The sequence below is a fragment of the Dermochelys coriacea genome, chromosome 12 (genome assembly GCF_009764565.3).
Source record: "Dermochelys coriacea isolate rDerCor1 chromosome 12, rDerCor1.pri.v4, whole genome shotgun sequence".
NCBI lineage: Eukaryota > Metazoa > Chordata > Testudines > Dermochelyidae > Dermochelys > Dermochelys coriacea.
The window spans coordinates 5,290,473-5,316,756 of NC_050079.1; the positions used below are offsets into that span (position 1 = coordinate 5,290,473).

Genomic DNA, 26,284 nt, shown 5'->3' on the forward strand with positions numbered 1-26,284 from the left:
ACGTCCTTTTTGCAGAAAGGGCCCAAGAACTAGACCCTGTGCCCAGTCATGGGCTCCCCAGTGCATATAGAGAAGTGACTTCACCTCCCTACTCCAGCTCAGCATTCCTCGGCTTGTTCTCCCTGGCCCTGTCGTCGTACGGGCAATTTCTGTTCCACTTGTATCCTCCAGGAGCCCTACCACATTTTTCTGAGTAACCATCCTGTCTGTCTGACCTACGTCCTTTTCTTCTTAGTTGTATGTCTTTTTGCATTTGGCCATATTGGGCGTCTGTCTGATTTGTGCCCAGCATCCCAAGTGCTCCAGACGGCTCTGTAGAACTGCCCTGTCCTTATCTACCATCCCACTAATCTGTCCTCTCCATACTCTGTCAGCAATTGTCTTCTATTCTTCTAGAGCATTAATACAGATATTGAATAGCTTTGGGCCAAGAACAGACCCCAGCAGGACCCACTGGAGGATGATTCCTAATTAACAGTTACACTTTGAGATTGGTCGGTTACCAAGCTACTAACCCATGTACCATGGCCCCTAGTGACTCTGTAGAGTCCCCTGCTACCCTGTCCCCAGCAAAGTTAATTGCTGCATGAACCAGGGCCTTGCTCCTGAGAGGTTCTCTGCCCCGGATACTCCTGGCATTAGAATCTGGGGCTGGAGTGACACCTCTCCACAGCCCCTGTGTCCCACAGATGGACCCCTGTGTGTCTGGCAGAGCAGTCTGCAGTGGGGGCAGAGGGACATTGAAAAGGACAAAGATCCTGGGCCTGACTCGGGGTTGCACCAAGAAAAAGAGGGTAAAGAGCTGCCATGTGGATCAGGGATTGTTTTACCTCCATGGGCCTGTATAAATAACCGCACAAACTGTGGGGTCATGGGGAGTTGGCCAGGTTCCCATGCAAATATCTTTGACACTTAGAACCCCTGCAAAGAGCGGCTGGACAAACTCTGATCCAGGGCCTTGCCAGCACCAGAATGTTTCTTGTAGTTCCCCGCTGCCAGCGTCACCAATGGGATTGCTAGCGTAGACAAGACCTGCAGCAGCCCGCAGCACTTTAACGACCATGTCTCCTAGAGCTAGTCCAAGTGACATGCTGGCTAAAATGCTGAGGTGACCCAAGGATGCTTACTGCAAAACTGCTACCTCAGTTTCCCCTGTTCTGCACACACATGTTTGGCATGAAGGACGTGGGAATGATGTTGAGGAGGGGAATGTAGGTGCGGTGACTCCGTCAATGCATCTTACTGATCGCTTGTAGCAGGGAAAGCATGGGGGCCTCTGATCTCTAGGCTCTCCAAAGCCAGGTTCTGGGCTGGGCCTGATAAAGGACGTGACTTTTTCCTGGTAACTGAACCTGTGTTTGGCCCTTCCTGGTTGCAGCAGGCTGGCTGTGGGTGAGGGTGCTGAGGATAGGTTTGGAAGCTGCTGTTCTAACCCCATCTTGCTGGAATTGACTTGTTGTACGGCCGTGGCCCAGTGGATGGGGGTGCCTCCATTTCTGCGGTGTGTTGAAGACCAATATACGTACAATGCTTTGAAAAGGAGGAAAACCAGCTTTCATCTAGCTGGTGCAGCTAACAGTCAGTGTAGACATGATGAGGTGGGTGGGCTAGCTGCCCCAGTCCATCCTGCCCACTGGGGACGTGTTCTGGTAACCCATGCTGAACACCCGTGCCACTAGGTCTACACTGCTACTGTTGCCCAAAGCTAGTATGGGTCTGGTTACTCCTGCTCCAGTCACACAGCATAGATGGCCCTTTAGTAAGCTGGAAATCCCTGGTGGTATCGGAACGCTCCTTCCTGAAGCTGGGAGCAGGTACCCAAGCAGTCTCCCTAGGAAGCGGGTGCCCAATGGAACTTTAGCGTGCAATGGGACAGGAGCAGAGCTGGGTGCACTGGGTGCTTGGCATAGGCGCCGACTTATTTATTTTTTCCCTGGGGGTGCCCTACCCTCACTCAGCCTCTTCCTCCCCTCTCTCCACCTCCTCCCTGAGTCCATCTGCCACTAACTGCTCTCCACTCTCCCCCCAACCCCTTCCCCAAGCCATCAATCAGCTGTGGATGGCGGGTGCTGAGCACCTACTATCTTTTTTTTTTTTTTTTTTTTTTTTTTTTCCTTCCCCTGTGGGTACTCCAGCCCTGGAGCACCCAGAGTCGGCATCTCTGGTGCTTGGGCAGTCCTAGCAGGGACAACCTCCTCTCGGTTTGCAGTCTGGTAGCATTTCTCTAGAGTGGAGCTCTTGTCTGAGCGTCTCCAGAACCACCTTTCTGCTACATCACAGGAACTGGTTAGGAATTTACAAGCAGACTGTCCTCTGAAAAACCAGACCAGCTGCTCTCCTTTGGCCTGCCAGGACCGCGCACTTCGGAATGCATCACGATCAGGCTTGGGAAGGGATATGGGTGTTACACCCTGACACCCCGATATTCAGGATGGAATTAGGATATGTTTTGTACAAAGGATGCCTTGTGAGGTGTCATTCTAAAAGTCTTGATCTGCGAGACAGTAATATCTCGTTGGATTGTACGTGCTGTTGTCGTGTGTGAAGGCTCATGGAGGAAATGCACACGAGCACCAGGGTTACTGTGTTTTAGTCTCTAAGGTGCCACAAGTACTCCTTTTCTTTTTGTGGGAACTGTGTACAAGAGAAACCTCGCAGAGGTAGCACTGCACGGTGGGGACTGTTTAACCCAGGTCACAGCAGAAGAGCTTTCAAGCAAGTAGGGAGAAGCTATAAAAGGGGGAAAATGACATTATGGGTAGTCCTCACTCTTCCTAAAACACACCTGGAAACACCTGAGGAACAAAGACTGAACTCTGGGAAGTGCTGGTCCCAGGCTAGAAGGATTTTTAGCCTGTGTATGAAAACCTTAAGGCACAAGTTGTCTTGGTTTTTCCAGAATCTGCCAGCCTGTTTATCACTCAGGGTGAGACTTTGCTCATTTATATCTTACCTATCTAGTGTGTTAAACTGGGTTTGTGGTTTTTGTTTATTTACTAAGGTAATCTGCTTTGATCTGTTTGTTTGCTATCCCTTATAATCACTTAAAATTTACCTTTTGTAGTTAACCTTATTGCTTATTTATAACATAACCCAGTTTGTGCAATTCATATCTGGGGTCGGGGGGGTAAGAAGCTGTGCATATCTCTCTCCACATGGAGGAAGAGGGTGAATTTTTAAGAGCTTGCGCTGTGCAGATCTTTCTATACAGTGCAAGACAATATTACTTTGGATTTAATCCCCAAAGGATGTGTGCACATGAGTGCTGGGTGAACCTGAGAGCGGAACCCTCTCTCACACACAGCTGACTTCAGTCTGTGTCTGAAGCTGGGTGTGGCCTTACGTGTGTGTGTGTGTGCGCGCGCGTGCTAGCAAAGGCTTGAGGGCCTGGCACAGCATAAATAGGGTGAGGAAGCCCCAGCTGGTGGAGTGGGTTGGGCTCAGTGAGACCCCAGCAAATCAGGTGGCATCCCAGATGAGGGGGGGGTCCAGACTGTCAGTGGAATATTGGGGTGTCAGGGTGTAATGGTGGGGTCTTTGGGTTGGAGAATGCCTGCTGCTTCCTTCTCCTCACTCACTCACCCCATCCACATGATACTGCTCTAAGCCAAACTGGCCCTACCCTGTTCCATAGACAATCACTATCCTCCCATCTCACATAGTTGTTCGCTCCTAGTGGCCAAATCCATTGTGCAGCTTTCCATGGATGGCAGGTGCCTTTCCTTCTGGCTGGGGAGTGCCTGGCACATCACCGGCACTGCCAGAAGTCAGGGCTAGGTAATATTCCTCCCCAGATCCATCTGACACGAGAAATGCCACAATCTATGTGCCAGCAGGTATGGGTGTAACAGGCAGTAAATAAAATATCTTTAAAACAAGCCCTGGGCCTGCTAGCAACCACTAAACTCCCCCCCCCCCCCCGCCAACTCCACCGATTAAAACCTCCATCCCACAGGCTGCCTTCGTGCCATCAGCGCTGTGCGGCATGTGCCACGTTGCCCAAACATAGCCCAGCAATTGCAGAACAGCACTATGGCTGCATCCCCTCGGCGGGCAAAGATGAGCTCTGCAAGTGATCGGAAACCTTAAACCTTGGCAGAGATGAAGTCAAGAGAGGAGTGAATTCAGCCTGGGGTCTTCCCGGGATGCACCACCCCGGAGTACGGAGGAAGAATCAGTGAGGCCTGAACCATTATAACCACCCGTCTGCAATTGCATAACTCCAGCAAACTCAAACTGTTTGAGCGGCAGGTCTGAGGGTGGGGGAGGGGCTCTGCCTCTTCACAGGCCCCCTCAAACAGCTGGCTCTACTCCTGGTTATATGCCTGTGTGTGGTACTCAGGAGTTCCCCAGTCAGTTACTGCTTAGCACAGCTGAACCTAGCAGGGCTTGAAACACTGATGTTTCAAAAAAACATTTCAAAAAACCGATGAAGTGAGCTGTAGCTCACGAAAGCTTATGCTCTAATAAATATGTTAGTCTCTAAGGTGCCACAAGTACTCCTTTTCTTTTTGCGAATACAGACTAACACGGCTGCTACTCTGAAACCTCCCGGTAAATGACTCCCTCCAGGCCCACTAATCCGTTTATCTTCTCTGAGCTCCCTTCAGTTTGTCTGAAGCCGGTAACAAGTTTCTGAGAACAGAAGAGCAGGTGCAAGCCCACCAGCACCGGAGAAAAGAACGCTGCCCCTTGGATGCACGAATCCGGCTGTTGCCTCTGCATGGTCACCGTCATTCAGCTCTTTGCTCCTCTGCACTGTCCTGTAACGCGCTCTCCGCTGTCATCCCTTGAGACATCGCTGCTTCCCAGGCCCGTATTCCCCGGAGTCGCTAGTCCTGGACACTTCACCTGTATTTCCCCAAGATGAATCTTGCTTTTGTTCTGTTCCCAGCACTTGACTCACCATTTCTCTGCTCTCACTGGTGTTTGCGACTCTGCCAATTGCATGTCATTGGGGATTAGTTCGGTTTGCTCCTGCTTTCAAGACATTGCTGAAGATCTTAAATAAGACAAGAGCCTATTACATACCTCCTTACAACTCCCTCCGGTGCCCTGCGTCTGCAGCCCTTCACCATCCACATGTCCGCATTTCCAGGCAAGCCAGCAGGAGTTACTGGTGCAAGTAGGATTTCTGGAGGCACTGTCTAACACCGGAGGACATCAGCTGCTTTCCTTTTATCCGCTCTGATTTTATTTTAAATCCTGTGATGTCTCTCTCTGCCCTGGCTTGTTCTCTCCCGGCCCATCTCCCTCTGATGCTGCATGCAAACTTGTAGTCTCATATTTGACCAGGCATCGAGGTTGGTTGTAGGGTAGCAGCTATCCGAGCTGTTCCACTTTCCTTCTGGGAACCTGGGACCAGCTCTGAGCTCTGGGAGAGAAGCACCAAATGGGGCATGTCACCCTGCATACACCAGTGAAGCAAGAGGGCCCGAGGAGGCTCAAGGGGTGCAAGGAGCTGCAATCTGTACCTCACTGTTTCTGTGGAGGCCACACGGGCAGGGGAGCTGCCACTGCACATTCCTTGGGGATTCGGGGCAGTGCCAGTTGCCTGGCCTGACCAAGCTGGCCCCACTTACACTGTGGCAGGGTTTGCGGACTGCCTCATCACCTGAAAACCCTGACTCCCTCAAGACACTGCCAGCTTGTGCCAGGTGACTCCGCATGGCATATGCCCGGGTAGCCCGCAGGGGTGCTCTGGCTGTGCTGATCCCCCGAGGATGAGTTGTTACAGCCCCCAGCAGCAGAGCCTTGCCTCTCTAGCTTAAGCTGTTACAGCTTCTGCTTATAGCGCTGGAGGTTCTCTGGTTCAATTCCCGGTGTCGGCCAAGACGCATCCTGGAGATTCCATCCTGTGTTTGGGTGTGCACAGCCAGACCCACAGAGCGCCTGCGGCTTTGGGCGTTGTGTGGATTCTCCATGTGGATGGCGTATCCCAAGGAATGCGGCTCTCTGGGGGTTCATATGGCCCTCACTCTGTAGGACAGCTCTTCTGGAAGTCTCTTAATCTTCCACATCTCAGTGTCTGTTTTTTCTTGGAGTTCCCGACTGTCACGAAAACCCTGCTGGTCACTATCAAAGAACCCTCGCTCTGTTCTCCTGAAGAAACCTTCATCCTGGTCTTTGAATGAAGGTATTTCCAGTGGAGAGAGGCTCCTACCACTGCAGGGTGCTGCAGATGGGGTGGTGTTAAATTGGGTGTTGGGGGCGAGCAATGCAAATCTGCGTCTTGGACAGGCCTCCTTACGCTGCGTCCGCTCTCCAGGGAGAATCTGTCAGTCACAACCACACACTCTTAAGAGCTGTGTCATGTTTTTTCAAGTACTTAAGCCAAGGTATCCGAGCTTCTTCCACACTCCTGCTGATAATAGCTTATCTTAACTAATTAGCCTCTCACAGTTTGTATGGTCACTTCCAACTTATCTGTATGTATGTGTGTGTATATATATTTCTTCCTGCTATATGTTCCATTCTATGCAGCCCATGAAAGCTTATGCTCTAATAAATTTGTTAATCTCTATGGTGCCACAAGTCCTCCTGTTCTTTTTGCACACTCCAAAGCGCAGCTTGGAGCTGCATGTCCTCTTGCCCCTCCTTGAAGGGTAGCCCCAAAGGGGCGAGGGTAGGCCAGGAAGAGCTCTGTTCTGTGTAGTGTCCATGTTGGGCAGGTCCGGCCATCCAAGCCGGCTGGGGGCACAGCTGAATCTCTTGTGCGTATTGGATGAGGCTTGGGAACTCTGATACACAAAATGAAATCCCTCCGTCTGGCATCACTGAGGTGTGTCGTGACCCCTAGAAGGAAGAGGGTCTGTGCTAAATGAGGCAAGTAGCCTGTGATTGGGTAATTAGACTGCGTTTCCAAAGGGAAAGATTTTGGTAAATGAAGCTGAGAGGCAATTCTAGTGCTTAGCCTGCATTTGGAATCTATCCTGCTCTACATCCTGCTGGGGGCTACACTGCCCCCGTGCTCTTGGGTGCCGCTGCTGGGCTTGGCTGGGACTTGATTTGATCTTCTAACTAGCCCCGGTAGTCGGCAGCAGGGAGCCAAGAATCAAGAGTGAGCATCTGTGCAACCTTTCCTTGTGCAAATGATGTATGACGGGGCACCGCAGTGCATGCGTGCCCTGAGCACAAGTCTGTGTCCCTTGTGGCTGGGGTAAGGGAGGGAGTGGAGGAGTTTCACCTTGTGGGATCTTTGCGGACTGATTGGAGGGAACCACTTCAGCGGGCAGCCGGAAAGAGCTCTGATCTGGTTTTTCCCCCAGCCTGGGGGTGGGGAGGCCCCTGTGCCTAGATCACGGGGCCTTGGGCAGGCACCCCAGCCATGAGACCGTAAGGCACTAATTGACAGCCTGGCCTGAGAGGAGACCTGGTCTGTTAAGCCCCCATTCAGGCAGCTGTAGGGTTTGGCCCTGGGCTGCAGGGATACCGAGTGCTGTCACCAGACCCCTAGGAAACCGCCTGGGGGACATTTGGACTCACCCTGGAGCACTCGCCTCCCTTCGGACTGATGCTGGGGAAGCCGTTCCCATCACCCCATCCGTAGTGAGCCTTGGGCCAGGTGGTCCCCGGGGAGCTGGCTACCAAGCCTCTCGCTCCCTTTCTTGGCCCCGTGCCCTGGGGGGCAGCTGGGGGAGGCAGAGGCTTAAGCTGTGCTGTCAATCTCGAACTGGAAGGAAAAGCACATGGGGTCCTGGCGGCTCAAATGCTGGTGGAAACGCCTCCTGAGTGGGGCCCGGCTGCAGGGGTGCTGCAGAAGGTAACGTGCCCGTGATGCTCTCAGCAGCTTATTGACCGGGCCTGGCTGTGCAGCTCCGCCAGCCCCCGCCCTTCGCCCTCCCCACCCCCGATCTCGCTCGTTGTCCGTCCACCGCTGTCACGCCCATGGCCTGTCTTGCTGTAACGCTAGGTGTGAAATATACGTGTTCCGGCCCGGCTTTGCTTCCTGGCTGTGTCTCTGAGGGCGCGGACAGGGGCGGGAGGCACCCGGGGCGACCGTGCGGGACGCACGGCGGGGTGCATTGTGCTCTGCATGCTCTGGGACTGCGGGCTCCTGACAGTTTTCAAGGCCGTGAGCTGAAGGGTAAGGAAGCCTCTTTCTCCACCGCTTGGACCACATCCCAGCCTGCCCTGGGACTACAAAACAGCTGGGAACCTGCCCCTCCTCCTCCCTGAGTGGCTGCCTCCACACAGCCGATGGAGAGGCGCAGCAGCTGTGCAGGGCTGTTCCCGCAGCATCCCCACTGCCGCTATGAACTCCTGCACGCTGCTCATGTGAGCTGCCAGCCCAGACGTCGGGCTGATGCCTCGAACAGGCGGGCCTCTCCACCCGTGGACTGAGCTTCTGCTCTAATTCCCCGGCTATGAGCCTTCCCCGGCTGTTTTCCTTTGTCTCGGTGCGAAACCCAGGTAACTCTGGCTCTGGTTGGGTGGTTTGTTCTGGACAGGGCACATTGGTAGCAGGTGCCCTGCCGGATGGTGAGGGCCAGCTGGGGCTGCGTGGCACTTGGGAGCTCTCACATACCTGAACAAGGGAGGAAAGGGCACCTATTTCAGTGTCCAGCCACTGCCAGGCTTTTGGAAACAGCAGGGAAATGCCATGTCCCTGTGCTTTGGCACAGGTTCCCAAGGCAGCGTCTGCGTCCTGCCGCACTGGCAGCGGGCCCCAGCCAGAGAGCAGGGGAAGATTCTTACTGGTGACTTAGACAAGCAGCAGGGCACATTGACCCCATGGCATGAGCGGGAGGAGGCAAAGGCTGTGTCCAGAAGTGCTTAATAGTGATTAAATACGTGAACTAAGAAAGCTCAAGCTCTGTCTGGGGGAGGGCTGAGAGTTTGGATCAAACTCTCCACTAAACTACCGAGGCCTGTAACTAAGGCCTTTGCCTTCTATAGTCTCGGAGCATTGCAAATAACACCTAAGCCAACGGCATCGTGGGCTAGATCTGACATTTCAAATCTGCTCCTGTACCCAAGAACTCAAGGGTAGCAAATGTTGTAGCTGTTCTTCTGAGCAAGGCGGTAGTGATTCAGGGCATGACGACCTGGGCGTCTTGCGTCAGGACCTGGCGAACTGGATGAAATAATAATTCAAACTCAAGTTCTAGAACACCTAGATGAGCATGATCCAATGGGGGAAGAATCAGCACAAGTTCTGCAAAGGATAATAATGACTCGCTAATCTCCTAGAATGGATTGAGCCCATCCACAGAGGAGTGGATGAAGGAGATTTGATAGATGTTTATTTGGACAGTTTTTTGGCAAAGTCAAGAAACTGTTAAGGAAAGTACTCGAGGGATGGTAGTCAAAATATTGTCGTGGGTAAGAAATGGAGTAAGCAACTAAGAGTAGGAATATGGAGTCAGCCTTCCTCGTGGCAAAGGCTAACGGCAGGTTCCCTGCTAGGACTGGCGTTGCCAGTTTCACACAAGGAATATCTGACGAGCCCAAAGCGCCTGCGTTCAGGTCATTTGCTACAACAATTCTTTCTTCAGCAGCAGAGACAAATGGGCTGATGCCACTTACTGGTGAAGTCAAAAACTGCAAGGGAGCCCAAATGGAAATTGCTGTTGGTGCCCTCTTTCCCCCCCGCCCCCCCGCTATGTCCCCTTCCCTGCCTTGTGTGCCTGATGCTGCTGGAAAGGCAGGTGCTGATCAGCTCAGGCCCAAAGACTGGCACAAAGGAAGCACCCTGGCCACTGCTGCCCGGTTGGCGTTCATGGCCTATCGCCCGGGTGACTGCCGGCTGGCTGTGACCATGTACCACGTGGGACCGAGCATTGTGCGGGACAGCAGGGCAGGGAGAGGGCCTCTGGCACTGCGCTGCAGTTCAGAATGGGCTTCGGCCTCCCAAGGACTGCTGCCGCTGACGGCAGTCATGCTGGAGCTCAGGTCTGGCACTGATTGACAGCGTCTCCTGGGATTGTGTTTCATGAAAGTGCTTGGAGAAGCGTCTGCCCCTGTGGGATGAGTGCAGGGAAATCCTGGGAAAGGAGCACTTCGTGCCTAAAGGGGCGATCCTGGATGCAGGGAGACTCCTGTGCCTGACGCGGGACAGGCTGACTGTCCCAAGTGCCCTAGGAACTGCCTATATGGCTGCTTTCTGCCTCTCCCCAGGAAGGCTGGATGTGTGTCGGGTGTCTACGAAACAAGCCATGGAGCTTGAGGAATGGGCTGCTTGGAGGATTTAGTCCTTGGGAGGCTGTTTGGATGAGAGCAGCTTTACATTTTCATGGGGATGCCTAGCAGCTGCTCCTGTGTTCTCTGGCCTGTGCTAGACAGGAGGTCAGGCCCCTTCTGACCTGGGAATCTCTGAATCTCTTGGATGGCTTGTCCAGGACTTTCTTATGACTGTCTTTGTAGCCCTGCTCTTCTACCTGGGCACAAGGGAGCAGTTTCTGTCTTTTTTTTCCCTGGGTGTCTTTCTGATTAAAAACATCGGTGCCCTCAGATAACTGCTGACCATGTGTTCACCCACGTTCATGGGCCATGGGCGTTTTCTATCCTTCTTACCCGATCTGGATTTTCCTGTCTGACACTGATGTCACCTGAACGCCTTATGGTTGAGATTGAGAGACTGCCGCTAGCTACTGCTGCTGGAGACGGTGTAGCAGACCCCAGGACCCAGAGAAGAGAAGGCTCTGCCTTCACGGGGATGACTCTTACAAAGGAAACCAGGCCCCCCTCCCATGGGGTTTCAGACTCTCTGGTGTTTCTTTTAGGCTTTACGTGGAGTGCTGCCCACCTAGATGTGACTTGCCAGGGGGCTGCGTGGACTGGGTGTCGCTCTAGGCTGCCCCCCAGCGTGAGTGAGTAGCTCTTGCCGCTACAAGTTACTGGCCCTCCTGGGAGCGAGGGGCTGACTCTTGGTCAGCAAATGTTCCTCTCTCTCTAGGGGCTTTTCCTGTGAGTAGTGACCCAGCAGCAGGGCTGTCCTGGGCAGGCTGCAGATGGATTCACAGGCTGGAGCCCATTGTGCTATGCACGGGCCTGGGGAGACAAATGACTTTCTTGGCTTGTGAAATTAAGTTACTCTCCCACGAGCAGCTCAGCGCAAGTCCAGATGGGCCAGGGGGCCTGGGTGCTGGCCTCTAACTGCGTTGGGAACGCTGGGAACGAACTGGCAGGATGTCAGGCACCAAGAGGGCTAATGGCCAATAAAAGCCAGGCAGGAGCCCCGGGACACGGCCCAGTGTGCTTCTATTTTTAAATCTTTTATCTTTATTGCCGTTTTCTCCTGCTATTGGGAAACACATAATGCACCTTATCTCTCCTGGCTTCTGGTAGCTGGGCCTGTTCACACTCACACAGGCTCCCTGGTAACCGCAGGGCAGAGGGGATGGAGAGACGAGAGAGCCCCTGGAGGGCAGGTGGCCAGGGCCCTGGTCTCGGCGCTGGATTTGCAGTGCTGCAGCCTGGCCCTGGGTAGACTTACATTGTCCGTCCGCGCCGCACAGAGCTCTCCGTGCCAGGCGGCTGGGAGCTCTATGGGGAGCTGAGAGATCAGGCTGTCAGCCCCCCACGCTGCCCCACTTAAGTCAGAGCAAATGCTCCTGGTGAGGACACACACCTCCGCCCTTCCAATAATTCCTGTGGTGGCTGGACATCAACCTAACGTAAGTCGACTTCATTGTGCCGTGGAGACCAGGCCTGGGGCTGAGCATTCACAGTGAGCAGTAGCTCACGAAAGCTTATGCTCTAATAAATTTGTTAGTCTCTAAGGTGCCACGGGTACTCCTTTTCTTTTCACACTGCACACAGTCGCTTTGGCTGATCCCTTCCCGGGTGTTGGAGCTCAGTGTTTCTCTAGGACCAGTCTGTGGACCAGCACCAATCCCTGAGATCCTTGGGAGCCGTGTTCTCCTTGTTAGGCTGAGGAGCTTGCCCATGGTCCCCGGGGTATCTTGGGGCCCAGAGAATGGGCTGCTCTGTCCCTTAGCTGTGGGTCTGGTGTGTGTGCCTATCGCTAGTGTCCCAGATGTGGGTACAGTGGTGGGACCGTCTGGCTGCGCCATCCGAGCTGGGGAGAGCTGGGCCACTAACTGGCAAGTCCCCAAAATCAAAACAATATTAACCCGCAAGGTCTTGAAATGTCTGGCAAAACAAAGAGTTGGAAAAACATTAGTTTGGGGTCAAACAAAACTTTGTTTGGCCAGGAACGAAGCAATTCTGTCGACGTGGAGGGTTTTGAACACTAATTTCAAACTTTCCTTCCATTTTATTTTTTTAAAAAATTGATTCGTTTCAAATCGAAACTTTGACAATTGGGTGAAACTGACGAGAATTCACACACTATGTGGGTGTCGCCCACTTGGCGTTCTTTCCCCGATGAACATTCTGTCTGGAAACATTGGCGGGATGGCTGTAGAAGCAGGGGCGCCAGGCAAATCCCATCCCCGGGCAGGCAGGCTCTGGCACGGAGTTCTGGGATCTCTCCCTGGCAGGGAGCATGGGCTGAACGGCTCCAGCCAGGATTGGGGCCTGCACTGCCAAGCAGTCAGGATTAAACCAACTGATCCTCGTTTCTAGTGGTGTAATGCAGATCTGGCCTCTGCCCTGGGTCCCCATAGTGCAAGGGAACGGCAGGGCTGAGGAGCTTTATGGCCAGAAGCATGGAGATTGACCTCATGGGCTTCCCTGGCACCACCAGATCTCTGGAGCAGCATTGGGGCCATATGTCCATGGACTGCTGAGCTGGGACACTCCCTGCTGCTGGGCTGGGAGCTGCCAGATTGCCTCCTGCTTCTCAGCTGCAAGAGACCGCTCAGTGCCCTGCCCCGGGTCAGACAGCTCTGCCTTCCGCAGGCCTCCTTCAGGGCTTCCCTGTCCCAGGCTTGGCACTGGGAGCCAGCTAGCTGTGCTCCAGCACCTACCAGCTGGGGCCCTAGCAGGTCAAACAGGAGAGGCATTGGCTTTGGCTGTGCACTGGGTACAGTGACCTCCAATCCTGCTTTTAAAAATGGCCAGGGATGGAGAATCTGCCATGGCGCTTCGCACACTGTACCCGTGGTTAATTACGCTCACTGTTAAAACCGTACGCCTCACCTCCAGGCTGAATGTGTCTAGCTTCAACTGCCAGCCATTGGATTGCGTTAGCTTTCTCTGCTGGACTGAAGAGCCCACTATTAACTATTTGTTCCCCAGGTAGATACTAATAGACTGTGATCAAGTCGCCCCTTAACCTTCGCTTTGTGAAGCTATATAGATTGAGCTCCTTGCGTCTCTCACTATAAGGCAGGTTTCTGATCCTTTAATCATTTTCTTGGCTCATCGTTGAACCCTCTCCAATTGATCAACATCCTTCCTGAATCGTGGGTACCAGAATTGGACACAGGAGTCCAGCAGCGGTCGTACCAGCCAAATAGAGGTAATATAACCTCTCTACTGCTACTCTCCATTCCCTGGTTTGTGCATCTCAGGGTCACATCAGCTCTTTTTGCCACAACATTGCACTGGGTGTTCATGTTCAACTAATTATCCACCATGACCCCCGCAGTCTCTGTCCAAGTCAGTGCTGCCCAGGACAGAATCCCCCATCCTAGAAGTATGATCAGCATTCTTTATTCCACATTTACATTTAGCCCTATTAAAATGCATAGTGTTTGCTTGTGCCCAGGTTATCAAGCGATCCAAATCGCTCTGTATCCATGACCTGTTGTCTGTTATTTACCACTCCCCACATCTTTGTGTCATCTGCGAACTTTATCAGTGATGATTTTGTTTTCTCCCAGCTCATTGACAAAAATGTTAAAGTTCTGTCTCTTGCATCGATCTCTCTCCCCTTCCAGCAGCAGCAAGGTGTCACTGCGCACGGCCCTGTGCGTTCCAATAGAGAAGGGGTTCCGTGGCGCCCCACCCCCAGTGAATGCACCAGCCCTTCTCTGTCGCATTCTGCCCTAGAACAAGGCTGGGGGTGGGGTCCTCAGATTCTAGTTCCCATTTGTGCCTGTCGTAAAACCACAGTGTGGTTCCAGTTGGATCAAGACCTCCTGAGGACCAGAGGAGCAGTGGGGACTGCTGGTTGGGATTGAGGGGTATTGACGTTTCAAGGCTGACACAGGATGGGGGCTGGGGTTGGGATTGATGGACATTGGCAGAGCTGTGTGTGGGGAGCCCAAGGCTTGGGTAACGGGACTGCAGGACTGGCAAAGGGGGTCTCTAGGACACCAAGGAGAATCTAACTTTTCAATGACATTTCATGGAAACAAGGTTCTATTTGTGGTTACTGTGACAGACTGACAATGGCCTACACCATCCGGGACAAACCTTATGCAATTAACATACACTTAATTCAATAAAGGGAAACGTTCTTGAATTAGGGTTTTTACCTGTGGGGTCCATTGTATTAAAAATGCGATTGTTGGTGTGTTAGTGTGGGCCTGTGTGTAACTTTTCTAGGAGACTGGCTTGTGTCAACCATGGGGAAAAGGTTTGGAATGTCCAAGGACTTTTGGGGCCAACGAGCGTAAAGTAGATTTCCTAGGAAATACCGGGGGTTGGGGGCAGGAATGCAAATGTCCCACTTCCAAGCCATCCTTTTGCAGCTATGCCCTGGGAAGAGAGTCCCATTGTTGACTCATCACCTGCTCCTGCCAACTCCAGGCAATGACCCCAAACTGTCTAAAAGGTGGATTAAACGTTCATGAGAGTACTTGTTCTGAGCTGAAGCTGTGATGAACTTTGAGTCCACAAGGAAAACTGTTGTAGGTGCTTTTAGTGTTTACTCAGTAGTACTTTTACCTTAAGAATAAAATAGGAAAATCTGTGGTGACTCATAACCATGGGTGATCGCACTGTTCTCAGTCTTGGAAGAGAAAGCAAACAGGACTGGTTAAGCAGACTCTCCTGGGAGTAACCCAGTGAAGGCAAGGATCTGTTCAGCCAGGGCAGATGGGGGAGAGAGACACAGGTCTCTACCCAAGAGAGGTGCGGGCCAGGTGAGCCAGAAACCTGAGAGTCGGTGCCCTGGCTGGACCACTGAAGGGGAAACAGAGGGGCAGATGCCCTGACTAGTGACACAATCCGGATCATATCTAACCTCTGCAATAAATGCATGATTCACAGGGAGTGTGGAGCCCCTTGAGAAATGCCATAGTCAAGGTCTTGGCACCTTTGGGTAAGAGAATTTAGGAAGATCAGCGTTTGGCTTCCCCTTTCCAGTGTGGCTTGATCTTCAGTTTTGGCTCATCCGTGTCTCCATAATGGAGAGGTTTGGAAAGGGCAGATGATCAGGGAGAACTTGGCCAGCAGGGCCTGGGTTGGGGCCAAACTGTTACCTAGGAAAAGCCCTTCCCCAGAGTGGAGATGTGAAGTGCTTGGCAAAACTGAAGTGTTCAGAGAGCGCTTGGCTACTCTAAGAGCAGGGTGCCATTCGAAACCCCCGTACCCTCTTGACAAACACTGTAAGGGTGGCAGGCGGTGCTGGTACAGTGGGTTGCCAGGAGTCTCACAAGCTGGCTTTCTGAGAAACCGTCAATTTGCAAACATTAGACGTTCCATCCCTGCCTTTATGGAGATTCTGGGTCTCTGTGAAAGAGTCAGGGCCGGCTCACCCCCATTATAAAACACTGGCTGTATGGAGAAGTTCGTATTCGCCACGGTGTGAAACCCCTGGTTCTCAAGGATGTCATGCCCACGCGTCTCAGGTTAGTTTCTGAAACCCTTCAAACTTATCTCAGGCCTTGACTCAAAGCCCCACTGGTGACAGAGAGGGAAATCTCAGGAGTTAGCTCAATTATGCATTTTAAATGTAACCCTGTAACTAACAGATAAAAAGCAGGAGAGAGGCTCTTTGGAAAGTGGAATAGAGGCAAACCACACAGGGCAGGTGTGTCCAGGAGGGGTTGGGGAACAGCACTTAGGCCCCTGGCCATGACTTGAATCCTGGATAACTGGGAAGGTGCAAGGAGACTGGAGAAAGCAAGTACTACGTACAACAACTCTGAGTAAAGGACAGTAAGGCCTATGTAGGCACAGCTCTACTGCAGAGACCAGCATGGCCCCTTAGTGAGGATGCAGAGAACCCTGATTGCAGTGGCGTGCCATCGGTGCAGGACTGGCTGTGCCTGCAACCCCCGCACACGCATGGAGGATGCCATTTTGTAGAACAAGATTGTGTCCTCTGTACAGCATAACCACACATGCACCATTCCTGCCACATCACAGCGAGGGATGTGATCTTTCCCCTCTATTTGGCATTGGTGAGGCCTCATCTGGAGTACTGTGTCTAGTTTTGGGCCCCACACAACAAGAAGGATGTGGAAAAATTGGGAAACGTCTATAAGAGGGCAACAAAAATGATTAGGGGGATGGAGCACATGACTTATGAGGAGAGGCTGAGGGAACTGGGATTGTTTAGTCCGCGGAAGAGAAGAATGAGGAGGGATTTGGTAGCTGCTTTCAATCACCTGAAGGGTGGTTCCAAAGAGGATGGATCTAGACTGTTCTCAGTGGTAGCAGATGACAGAACAAGGAGTAATGGTCTCAAGTTGCAGTGGGGGAGGTTTAGGTTGGATATTAGGAAAAGCTTTTTCACTAGGAGGATGGTGAAACACTGGAATGGGTTACTTAGGGAGGTGGTGGAATCTCCTTCCTTAGATGGTTTTAAGGCCTGGCTTGACAAAGCCCTGGCTGGGGTGATTTAGCTGGGGATTGGTCCTGCTTTGAGCAGGGGTTGGACTAGATGACCTCCTGAGGTCCCTTCCAACCTTGATATTCTATGATCACACCACAAGGCCGATGCCATTTTGCATGCAAGTGAAAAATTGCAGGCCTCACTAAAAACGTCACAGAGCAAGGTGGGTGAGGTAATATCTTTTTATTGGATCAACTTTTGAGCTTACACAGAGCTCTTCTTTAGGTCTGGGCAAGATACTACCTCACCCAGCTTGTCTTTCTAGTATCCTGGGCCAACATGGCTACAACACCACTCTATTATAAAAACAGCGTGACGCACCCCTAGCCGCCAGGCAGAGTTCTTCTGCCGGCACAGTAACACACCTCCCTGAGTGGAGGAAGCTGTGCTGACGCAAGCACTATTCTGTTGCCTTCTCCCTGTGGGGTTTGCTGGCTTACCTGGGGGGGCCACCCCTGCCCAACGTAGTTGTGCCAAAGGTTGCCTGATTTGTCTTTTGCTCTTCACACAACACATGTAGGAAGAAGGAGCCATGCGGGTGCAGTGGGGTCCTAATCACCATGGTTCTGAATGACACACAACATGCAAGGGCCAGTTCCATATACCCCGCTGCTCTGGTCGGGCTGTGAACCTGGAACACAGGGAGTGCCCAGAGAGTGCTCCCACTGTTTAAATGGACACTACGCAATTACCAGACACTGCACCCACCCGTGCAACGTTCATTCAGCTCCCCTGGGCGCATGCATTCGGGCACAACCTGTAATTCCATGCTCACAGGCTGGCGTTTTTACAGCACCGCGAACAAGGTCGCTGGCACTAACTGAATGCGGCCACTGTTTGGTATTCCTCCTTCCCCAGGGTCATCCAGTGCATGCCCTGAGTCCTATTTCATGCGCCCCCCCTCCCCAAAAAAACCCCCTGCACTAAAGATGGAGTATCTTATTTTCATGCGGGTTTCTCAAATGCACTCGCAGAGCACCTCAGATCTTCACGCACTCTGCCTCCGTTCCCCGTCTATAAAATAGAATAATCCCTCTCTGCTGTACAGAGACATATGCTTCAAGTGTGCCCACCGGTTTTGGGTGCCTATATGGCTGGGGGCGCACATGCAACACTCTGCATCCTGAAAATCAGGCCCCAGGCGTCTTTGGTTGGCAACGCAGGGGCGACCCCTGAAAAGCCAGGTGCCTTTTTGACATTGCACAGGGAGCCTCTGGCAGAATCGGGGCAGCACTCGTGGGTCCCAAGCCAGAAGGGATCTGCATGCTTTCGGCTGCGGCAGCGATTGAGGCAGGGCGCCTGTGTACAACAGGCTCGCCCCTTAACCCTGCCTCCTGCACTGGCCATCCCAGGCAGGGAGCGAGCAGTGCTGGTTAACGGGCAGGGAGCTGCATGGCTGCGAGTTGAGTGAGGGCTCACTGGGCATGTGTTCTGTGTCCTCTGGAAAGCATGGGAGCAGGGTGGGTTGAGTCCTGGTGGGGGGGGTGTTCCCCACAGCCGGAGTTAGTGGATGGGCTGTGTGGGGGGTATGTACCCAGCAGGGGGTGAGAGCAGGTGCTATCTGTGGGTTGGTGCAAACCCCTCCGTGTGTGGCTAGGGAGCGGAGGATGGTGTGTACCCCATGGCCAGTGTGACAGTAGCTGGCATGTGGTGTGAGTAGGGTGTGGGGGCTGTCTTGGTGAGGGGATGCTATTTGCACAAGTACGGGAGTGAGTGTGTGCGCCGTGTACACCTTTGGCGTGCAGGGCCGGGGTGAGGCGGGGGCAGGGGGGGTGTGCGTGGAAGCGTGCAGACTGCATAACGAGCTGTGTTCCTTTGCCAGGCCCCACTCCTGTTAATGGTTAATGTTGCCAGCCAGCGGCTGGGGTGCACAGCCTCCCGCCAGGAGCTATCAGCCCTGCCATCAGCACTGAGAACAAACTGTACCTCGGTGGGATGGTTTGTTTTCATTCCTTTCTCTCCTCCCCGGGACATGATACCTGCCGGCGCACAGAGCTCTAATCAGCCCCACAGGATTGCTGCTCTGCACTCCTGTAATCTTCCCCGGCGCTGCTGCGTGCTAGGCGCCACTGCCTGCCACGCACCGGCCTCGGCTCAGCCCTGCTCCAGCCAGCCACCTCCCAGCGCCCCTACGGGCTCGCCCGCTCTGCTGGGCCAGGCTGGTTTGAGCTGCATGCGTGAGGGCAGTTCCCTGGGCCTGCCCCCTGTGCTAGCCCACTTCCTTTGGCAGGCTGGGCATCCAGCAGACAAAGCCGCGCTGCAGCTCAAAGCTGCCCCAGGAAGCTGTGCTGGTCGGTAACACCTGGTCATACCCACGTGGGGAAGGGAGTTAGAACGCCCCCCACGCGCACACACTCATGCACGCAATACCCTGCCCAGCCTGATCCCTGGCAGCTCCCTCAGACGCTGACCCCTGCATGAGAGTCAGAGACGGACTGCCTGGCTCAGCTGAATCAGCCGTGCGGCTGGCCAGTGGGCCCTGGACCCGGCTCCAGCATTGTTCCCCTGACTGACCAGTGCCCAGGGTACACTGCCACCAAGCTCCCTCTGCAGAGGGCCCCGGGACACACAGGGCCGTTGTCCTCCCTGGCACTGGGCAGCCTTAGATGGTGCTCAGGTGGGGAGGGGGCTCTGATGCTGGGGACGGTGGGGGTCCAGCCTGGGTAGTGGGAGCCTTTGCTTTCTCTGGTGCTGTGAGGAGGGACGTGTGTCTGAAGCGGGCAGGGATGGGATGTGGTTCCAGGCTTTCCTGCTCTTCTTCTTGGGCATCTCACCTGGTATCTCCTCCTTCCCACAGGCCAGCTCGGAGGCACAGTGAGACTCACCCATGTAGGTTTTCACACCACGGCGAGTCCCTCCTTCCCCCAGCGCGGTGCGTCTACACTGCAAGGGCTCTGTGCTGGCACTGCTCCCTTGGTGCAATCCCGTTATAAATCCCGCCATGGCCTGCTCTGCCCCCAGGGGGGATGTGGGGTGTGGGGTGTGCGTTGGGGGCCCAGAACTGCCCAGGCTAGCCGGGTGTTCGCCATTGCAGACTGAGCCTTTGCGTCTCCGGGGGCTCGGCCCGAGGCACCGGAGCTCGTGTATGGAAAGGAGCGGTCACCGTCCTCCTCCAGCACCCATGACACCCTGTCCCTGCTCTGCAGCACCAGGGCTCCTTGGAGAGCAGGTGTCAGTCCTACTGGCTAAGGAATTGTTGGGAAAGGGCTGCAGGGGGCTTGGTTGTGCTTGACTCACTTGCCAGTTGCTTCCCATAATGCCCGTCAGCTCCCAGAAGTGCTGCGGTTTGCATTTTCCTACAGGCAGGGCGTTCTGTCTGGGAAAGAGCCTTTGCTAAGGGACAGCGGGGGGCGGGGCAGGGTGGGGAGGCTGCAGGGGGCTGAGTGGCCTATGTTAGCCTTCAGCCATCCTTGATATGAAAAGCCAGAAAAAAAAGGTCCTGAATCATGCTCAGCAAAGGGTGGGTCCCAGTTCAAAGGACAAGCCCCTCATCCCGTGCTGCCATCTGTCCCAGCGCACCCCCGGGGGCTGCAGCCTCCTGAGTCACCCGCCCGTCTGTCCTGCCAACCTGCTGCATGCTGCCAGCGGGAGGTGCTGCATCTTGGCCCAAGAGGAGTGAATCCTGGTGCCTGCGGCAATGAGACGGGCATCTGAGGCAACCTCTCCTCCCTCCACTGCTGCGTGGCTGGCACAGCACTGAAGGCCCTATATAAACAGTGGCTGTTGACTGTATTGATGGTCTCTGCAGCAGACTGGTGGCTTTCAAATCAAACTGAAGACAACGGCGATTCCAGCAGGTCTCGTGCGTGTTTCGGAGATGCAGTGTGCTGAAAGGGTGCTAAACGCTGACTCTGGCCGGAGCTTGAGCGTTTCCATGCTAACGGGTCTCGGCGGTCACCGGTCAGCTACACGTTGGCCAGGCCTGGGCTCTGCCCGAGGGGGAGTTTTTCCCGGAAGTCTAATTTCCAAGCGCGAGGAGAGGGACCCAACCCACCTTGCCGGGCCAATCGAATGGAAGGGAGCATTTTTTGACCAGCTTCAGCACCAGAATGAGCGGGGCAGGACACTGGAGCATGGCAGGGGAATAGCCCGCCCCGGGGCTGATGGCAGCTGGTTTGATTGGGTGGGGGGCTCTTAGTAACAGTCCCTCCGGCTCTGGAGGCAGGAGGCTGCTGCGTGAATGCGACTGTCTGGAGTGCACTGGCCACTTCCCCAGGAGGGAGCCGGCTGGAAGGGATGCATTGCTAGACGGGAAAGTTTAAACCTCACAGATGCCACGGGGCAGGAGACTTGCTGTGCTGAGATTGCCCGCCCCCCCTAAAAGACAAACACAGAGAGCCTCGAGAGAGGTGTGGCTTGAGTTTGTCCTCACAAGGCACCTTTGCCACTACTGCCCAGCGAGAAGGCGGGGCGGGGCAGGTGACACCTGTGTGTTTGCCTTGTTCTGATACGGTCTTTAATGCTGTTATTGCAGCTTGTTAGGTGTGAGAATTCTGGCCCTGAGCCATGGCAGCACTCGCTGAAGCATCTGAGACATCCCCTTGACTTCGTTAGGACCCGGAAGCACGTGTTTAAGTGGGTGGTGTTGGATTGGAGCCTGTGGCCTAGTCTACACTAAGCTACATCGCCCAGGGGTGTGAAAAATCCACATCCCTAAGTGGCGTAGTGTAGACAGTGCTGGTCAACAGAAAGATTCTTCTATCGCCCTAGCTCCCGCTTATCGGGGAGTTGGATTACCTGTACCGATGGCAGAGTTCCTCCCGTTGGTGTCGGTACTTTCCAAACTGCAGCGTTTCAGTGTACAGAGTCAGTGGTGCTTGGTGAATGAGGCAGGGTGGCCCTTTATGGTTCAATACTTTTTTTAATCGGCAGGAAACCAAAGGCTGCAAAGTAAAATTGCCCTCTCTCTTCCAGCGTCTCTGAACTTCTTTTCTTTCTGGCATCTAAATAAATCAAAGTTACGTCTAACTCAAATATTTGTGGCTATTTTTAGCAGATGATTTTGCTCCAGTTTTACAGAAAACCCCAGTTAGGGTGGAGACAAAGAATGGATAGTTTCAGCCCCAAAGGACAAAGAACAGAGGGCGCGAATGGAAAGTGTCTTGCAACCTTAACAACTCTGTAACTGCGATGGAACTACCCACAGCATTACAGAATCCGCATTCACTCTCTTGCTGTAAAACAATGGAGTATTGCCCATACCTTGCTCTGGTGTTCACGCCGGCGCTCTGAACACGTTTGGTGTATTTCTCTTGAGTTGTTCAAAATCAGATTCAATCCTTGTTGCCCATATTCCCTCCATGGCATGTTGTTAACATGTGGAATTAATAATGTGTGAATGCATTTCTGCAATATTTTTATCTGTCCTACAATTTTCCTCCTTTTCTTTGGATGCTTTGCAGAGACTTTCAGGTTCTCTTCCCTTTGGCTGGAACTGTAAACAATCTTCAGAAGGCTAAAAATATCCTGGGAAGGAGCGTTTTCCACCGAGATTATTGTTAACGATCAAATTTAGGCAGATCAGTCCCTAATTTCGGGTGGTTTCCCTGTGAAAGGCCTCCCAAGGTGGGTTGCAAGGTGCCAGTAGCATAGGGCTTGCATTGCCCTATTACCAGGCTGCAGATTAATTGCTGCTGCAGGATTTTCAGCCCGTGGAACAAACTGTTAGATGACTATAAATCTTGCTCTGTATCCTGGAAAAGTCTTGTGCTGACTGACCCTGTAGAATTCCCCTCTGTGCTCCCAGCGGTCGCACATTGGGAGCCATCTCCTTCAATTTTCCCACCTCAGCCCAGGGTACATGAGACCAGCTGTTGGAGATTGGGAGATCTTGGTCGGCTGCGAAGTATTGCTGACTTTCATTGCTAGTCTTGTGAGATTTGGCATCTGTCACAAAACCCCAGCTTCTGGAGTCAGGTGATTGGGTGGGAGTCTCACTGACTTTTTTTTTTTAAATGAAATATTTTAGCCCTCGTGGCTGTGTGAAAATGTTACTTGAAAAGCTAGAAGATGAATTAAAAGAATCCCAAATGTCCACATTTTTAAACCCTCCTGACTTCGTAGCCAGTCTCAAAGTGTTGAATGCATGGGTCTAGCAGTGCTGAGTGGGGGATGCGGTGCCAGCAGGAGCCAGGACAGGACAGGGTGCTAGATCTGACAAGTGGCATCATCCGGCTGGCCCCTGAGCCTTCCCACTCTCGGCTTGGCAGTGTGAATGATCTAGGGTGTTTATATGGGGCTATTTTTAGAGCTGTGCTCTGTGATGGGTTTGGAGATAAATGAGTGTTTTGTTCCTCCTCTGTGAGGTAAAAACAGCAGCTGAGTGACCTAATAAATCCCTGTGCCAAGGTCATGTCCTCATGGGATGGGGGCCTCCTCCCTTGCTGCTTGTCTGTGATGAGATCGGAGGGGAAGATTAGGGAGGTGGTAGAGTCTGAGCAGGGCTTGGCTCCAGGGCGGCGTGGGAAGGTGTGGAAGGGCAGCAGGCGGCTGGGGCTGGTACTGCAGGCTCTGGGAAAGCTGTGTGCATTTGGAGCGGATGACGTTCATGTGGTGGCAGGTGCCCTGCTGATAGCCCTAGAGGCTGAAGTCCTCGGCTTATCCCCAGACCAGGTACGGCCTGGAGAGCAGCGTCCGCCACGTGCTGGCTCACCAGTGTACCTCAGCCTGCGCTGCAGGAGGAGAGAGGCCAGTTTCCAGGGCTCGTTTGTTCCTGAACCTCGCTGTGGAGCCTAAAGCAGCCCAGCCACATGTGGGGAGGTGAGGAGGACGGCCGGCCGGACTGGCACCTGTGCGCGCTGCGTTTGGGTGGCTGTGACCGCTCCCATGGGGAAGAAGGCCCCTGCACTGCTGGGTTTGTGCCATGGACTTTGAGCTGGGGCTTGAGGCACAGGTATTACCCTGTAGTAGGCACCATAAGTATATTTTAGACCGTTCCACATGTCCGGTCCATGTTAGGCATTCTCCATAAGAATCTGTTTTGCTGGAGGTTGGGTGGATCCCAGGAAATGTGTCTTTGATCTGTGGGCAGCAACAATGCACTTTGAAGCTGGTGGACTAAATGGGAGAGCAGTTAAATGTCCCTTCATATAGTGATAGCTGAGACAGTAGAAGCAACCACTCAAATCACAGGTCAATGTGGCAAAACTGGAGTAGGAGTCGAGCCATGCAATCTGAGGGTTTTCCCAGGGATCTTAATGTAAACACAATGGGCTGTGTATGGTTTGGTGGAGCTGTACGGGCTGTGTATGGTTTGGTGGAGCTAAACACAAAGAGCAGACAAGAGGAGAGGGCCCAGAGAAACCCAAGGAGGCTGCAAGAGCTTCCTTGTTCACAATCCAAGCCTTTTTCCAGCAAGCACACTGCCCAAAAAACTCTCTGTCTTGGCTTTCTCACAGGGTCATGCTCTTAGCACTGAACACAGCAGACGTCAAACAGGACTTTCCATGTTCTTTGTCAATAAACAGGTTTGCATCACAGAAACACCTGACCTCATCATCAATGTCTCCTGTTAACAAAAACAACCAGCAAGGACCTGAATATTGGTTAACATCTTGGGCTAAAAAGGGAATGACTAAAGCTTGGTGTCCTGTTTGAACTTTAAGTCCTTAGTTAAGGTCAAGTCTACACTGCAGGCTTCTGCCAGAATAGCTGTGTTGGCTGGGGTGTGAAGAGGTCTGAGTCCTGATTGGCAAAAGCCCAGAGTGTAAATGGAGCTGGACTGGGAAAGCTGCCCTTTTATGGGTATATCTTGTTTTGCTCGGAGTTGTACTATACCAATATGTAGTGCAGTGTTGCCGATGTAGCTGCATTCGCAGTCAGGAGTGCTTTGCCAGCACTGTGTACCAGCACTCGCTGGCCCCGGGAGTGCTCCAAGCCACGGGTGACACACACACATCTGGAATGTCTCAAGTAGTGTTTCCAATTGTGCTACTTCTCTCAAGTTAATCCAGGACCACAAACTCTATTTAGACACCCTACCTGAGACTCATGAAAGCAGTTGGATCTCTGGGGTGCATCGTACGTGGGTTTAAAAACATACCTCCCGCGCGCTGGCTGCCAAATCTCACAACTGGGCTCCTGGTCGCTGCCGGCACTCAGCTGGGAGCTGCCGCTGTGCTTGAGGCAGTGCTGTCCAGTGGCTGGATGAACAGACTGGGAGCCAGGAGCCTGGGTTCTGGTGCCATTGGTGCCATTCTTTGCTGGAGTTAATGGGAAGTTCTGCTTAACCTCTGCCCCTCAGTCACCAGCTCCCTATGACAACCTGGCCTGCCTGTGCCCATCTACAAACTAGGCATAATGAGACTTACCTGCCTTTTGAAGCCCTTTGAATGGTTCTCATGAAAGATTTTGTTGTTGCTGTGAAATCCCCATGAAATGGATCCTGCCCTGCTGCCCGCAAGGAGCACAGGTGCTGCTTCAGCAGAGGGTCTCTGTGCACAAGTCCTGCTCTGGGCCAGATCCTCAGCTGTGCCTGGTGGGGAGTGAGAGGGCAAGATGGCTTAACTACCATTCCACACGCCCCACTCCTGCTGGGGCTGAGGTGGGGGATAAGTTACGGTGTCTGCAGCAGGCCCATAAGGAAGGACCTGTTGGCTGAGGATTGGCCAGGTCACGGTGCCTTGAGTCTACCCCCCATCCTGCCCCTGATATGTTTTCTACGTGTAGGGGGAGGATGTGGTGTTGAGCTAGCTGCCATGGCTTCACACCACCCCCAAACTCCCCGACCAGAGATAATCCTGGCTGCTCTTTTAGGGCATCTTCCCAGCTGGGGGGAGGGGAGGATATGTGTGGGCCCATCCCTGTTTGCTGGAGCTCAGGATGTGGAGGCTGCAGCTGGGCCATTTTGTAGGCAGCGGGCAGTGCTTGGCACCCTTGCTCGCTAAGTCTTCTCTTGGCTCTTGCAGGGTGTGATTCTGGGTTTGGAAAGCAGGCCGCACGCCACTTGGATTCCATGGGCTTTAAGGTGTTTGCGAGTGTGCTGGACCTGGACAGCGCTGGTGCCAAGGAGCTCCGGAAGAGCTGCTCGCCAAGCCTCACGCTGCTGCAAATGGACCTGACCAAACCGGAAGACATCCGGAAAGCCCAGCAGCTTGTCCAGCCCCAGACGATGAGCACAGGTAGGAGCCGTGGCTTCCGGGCGCCCCCATCCGCATCAGACCGCTAGGGGCAGCCCATCACGAGCAACCCCACTCAGGGCCCTGCTAGGGCGTGACCTCAGCCTGTGGAGCAGGGCCCCAGACCAGCCCCTTCTGCCCGATATTCTAGTTACGCTGCTCAGGTTGCACCCACAGCCTTCCACCACGATCCGCGTGGGAGACAGCTGTTCGTTTCTCCCGCTCCTTCCTGGCAGTGGCTATGCTCCCAACTCAGCTCTCCCCTTACCCTTGGGCTCCAGCTCCAGCTTTGCAGGTGCATGGAAAACGATCTGTGCCTGGCTCTGAACCTCCTGACCTGGGGAGCACTCTCTGGTGGGAGGGGATAGCTCACGGGTCCTGGTGGATCCCTGCATCAGGGTAAAGCTGAGTTCCCTAAGCATCCCCAATCGGCATGAGCTTTCCAGGCAGTCGAACGGCGGGTAGCGTCAGGCCGCGCTGGTCCCATGCCTACATCCCGCTGACACTCGCCTTTTCCACACCCCTCCCCACA

The 26,284-nt window shown here is 53.6% G+C and overlaps 1 protein-coding gene across 2 annotated transcripts in view; it reads left to right on the forward strand.

The window, feature by feature from the left end:
* The window catches only part of HSD11B2 (hydroxysteroid 11-beta dehydrogenase 2), a 54,570-nt gene that overhangs the window by 22,367 nt on the left and 5,919 nt on the right, over positions 1–26,284 (forward strand). For both annotated transcript variants that reach the window (XM_038368426.2, XM_043494799.1), the window contains exon 2: positions 25,543–25,755. In XM_038368426.2, the coding sequence (XP_038224354.1) occupies positions 25,543–25,755 (213 nt within the window). The remainder of the gene's footprint in view (positions 1–25,542; positions 25,756–26,284) is intronic.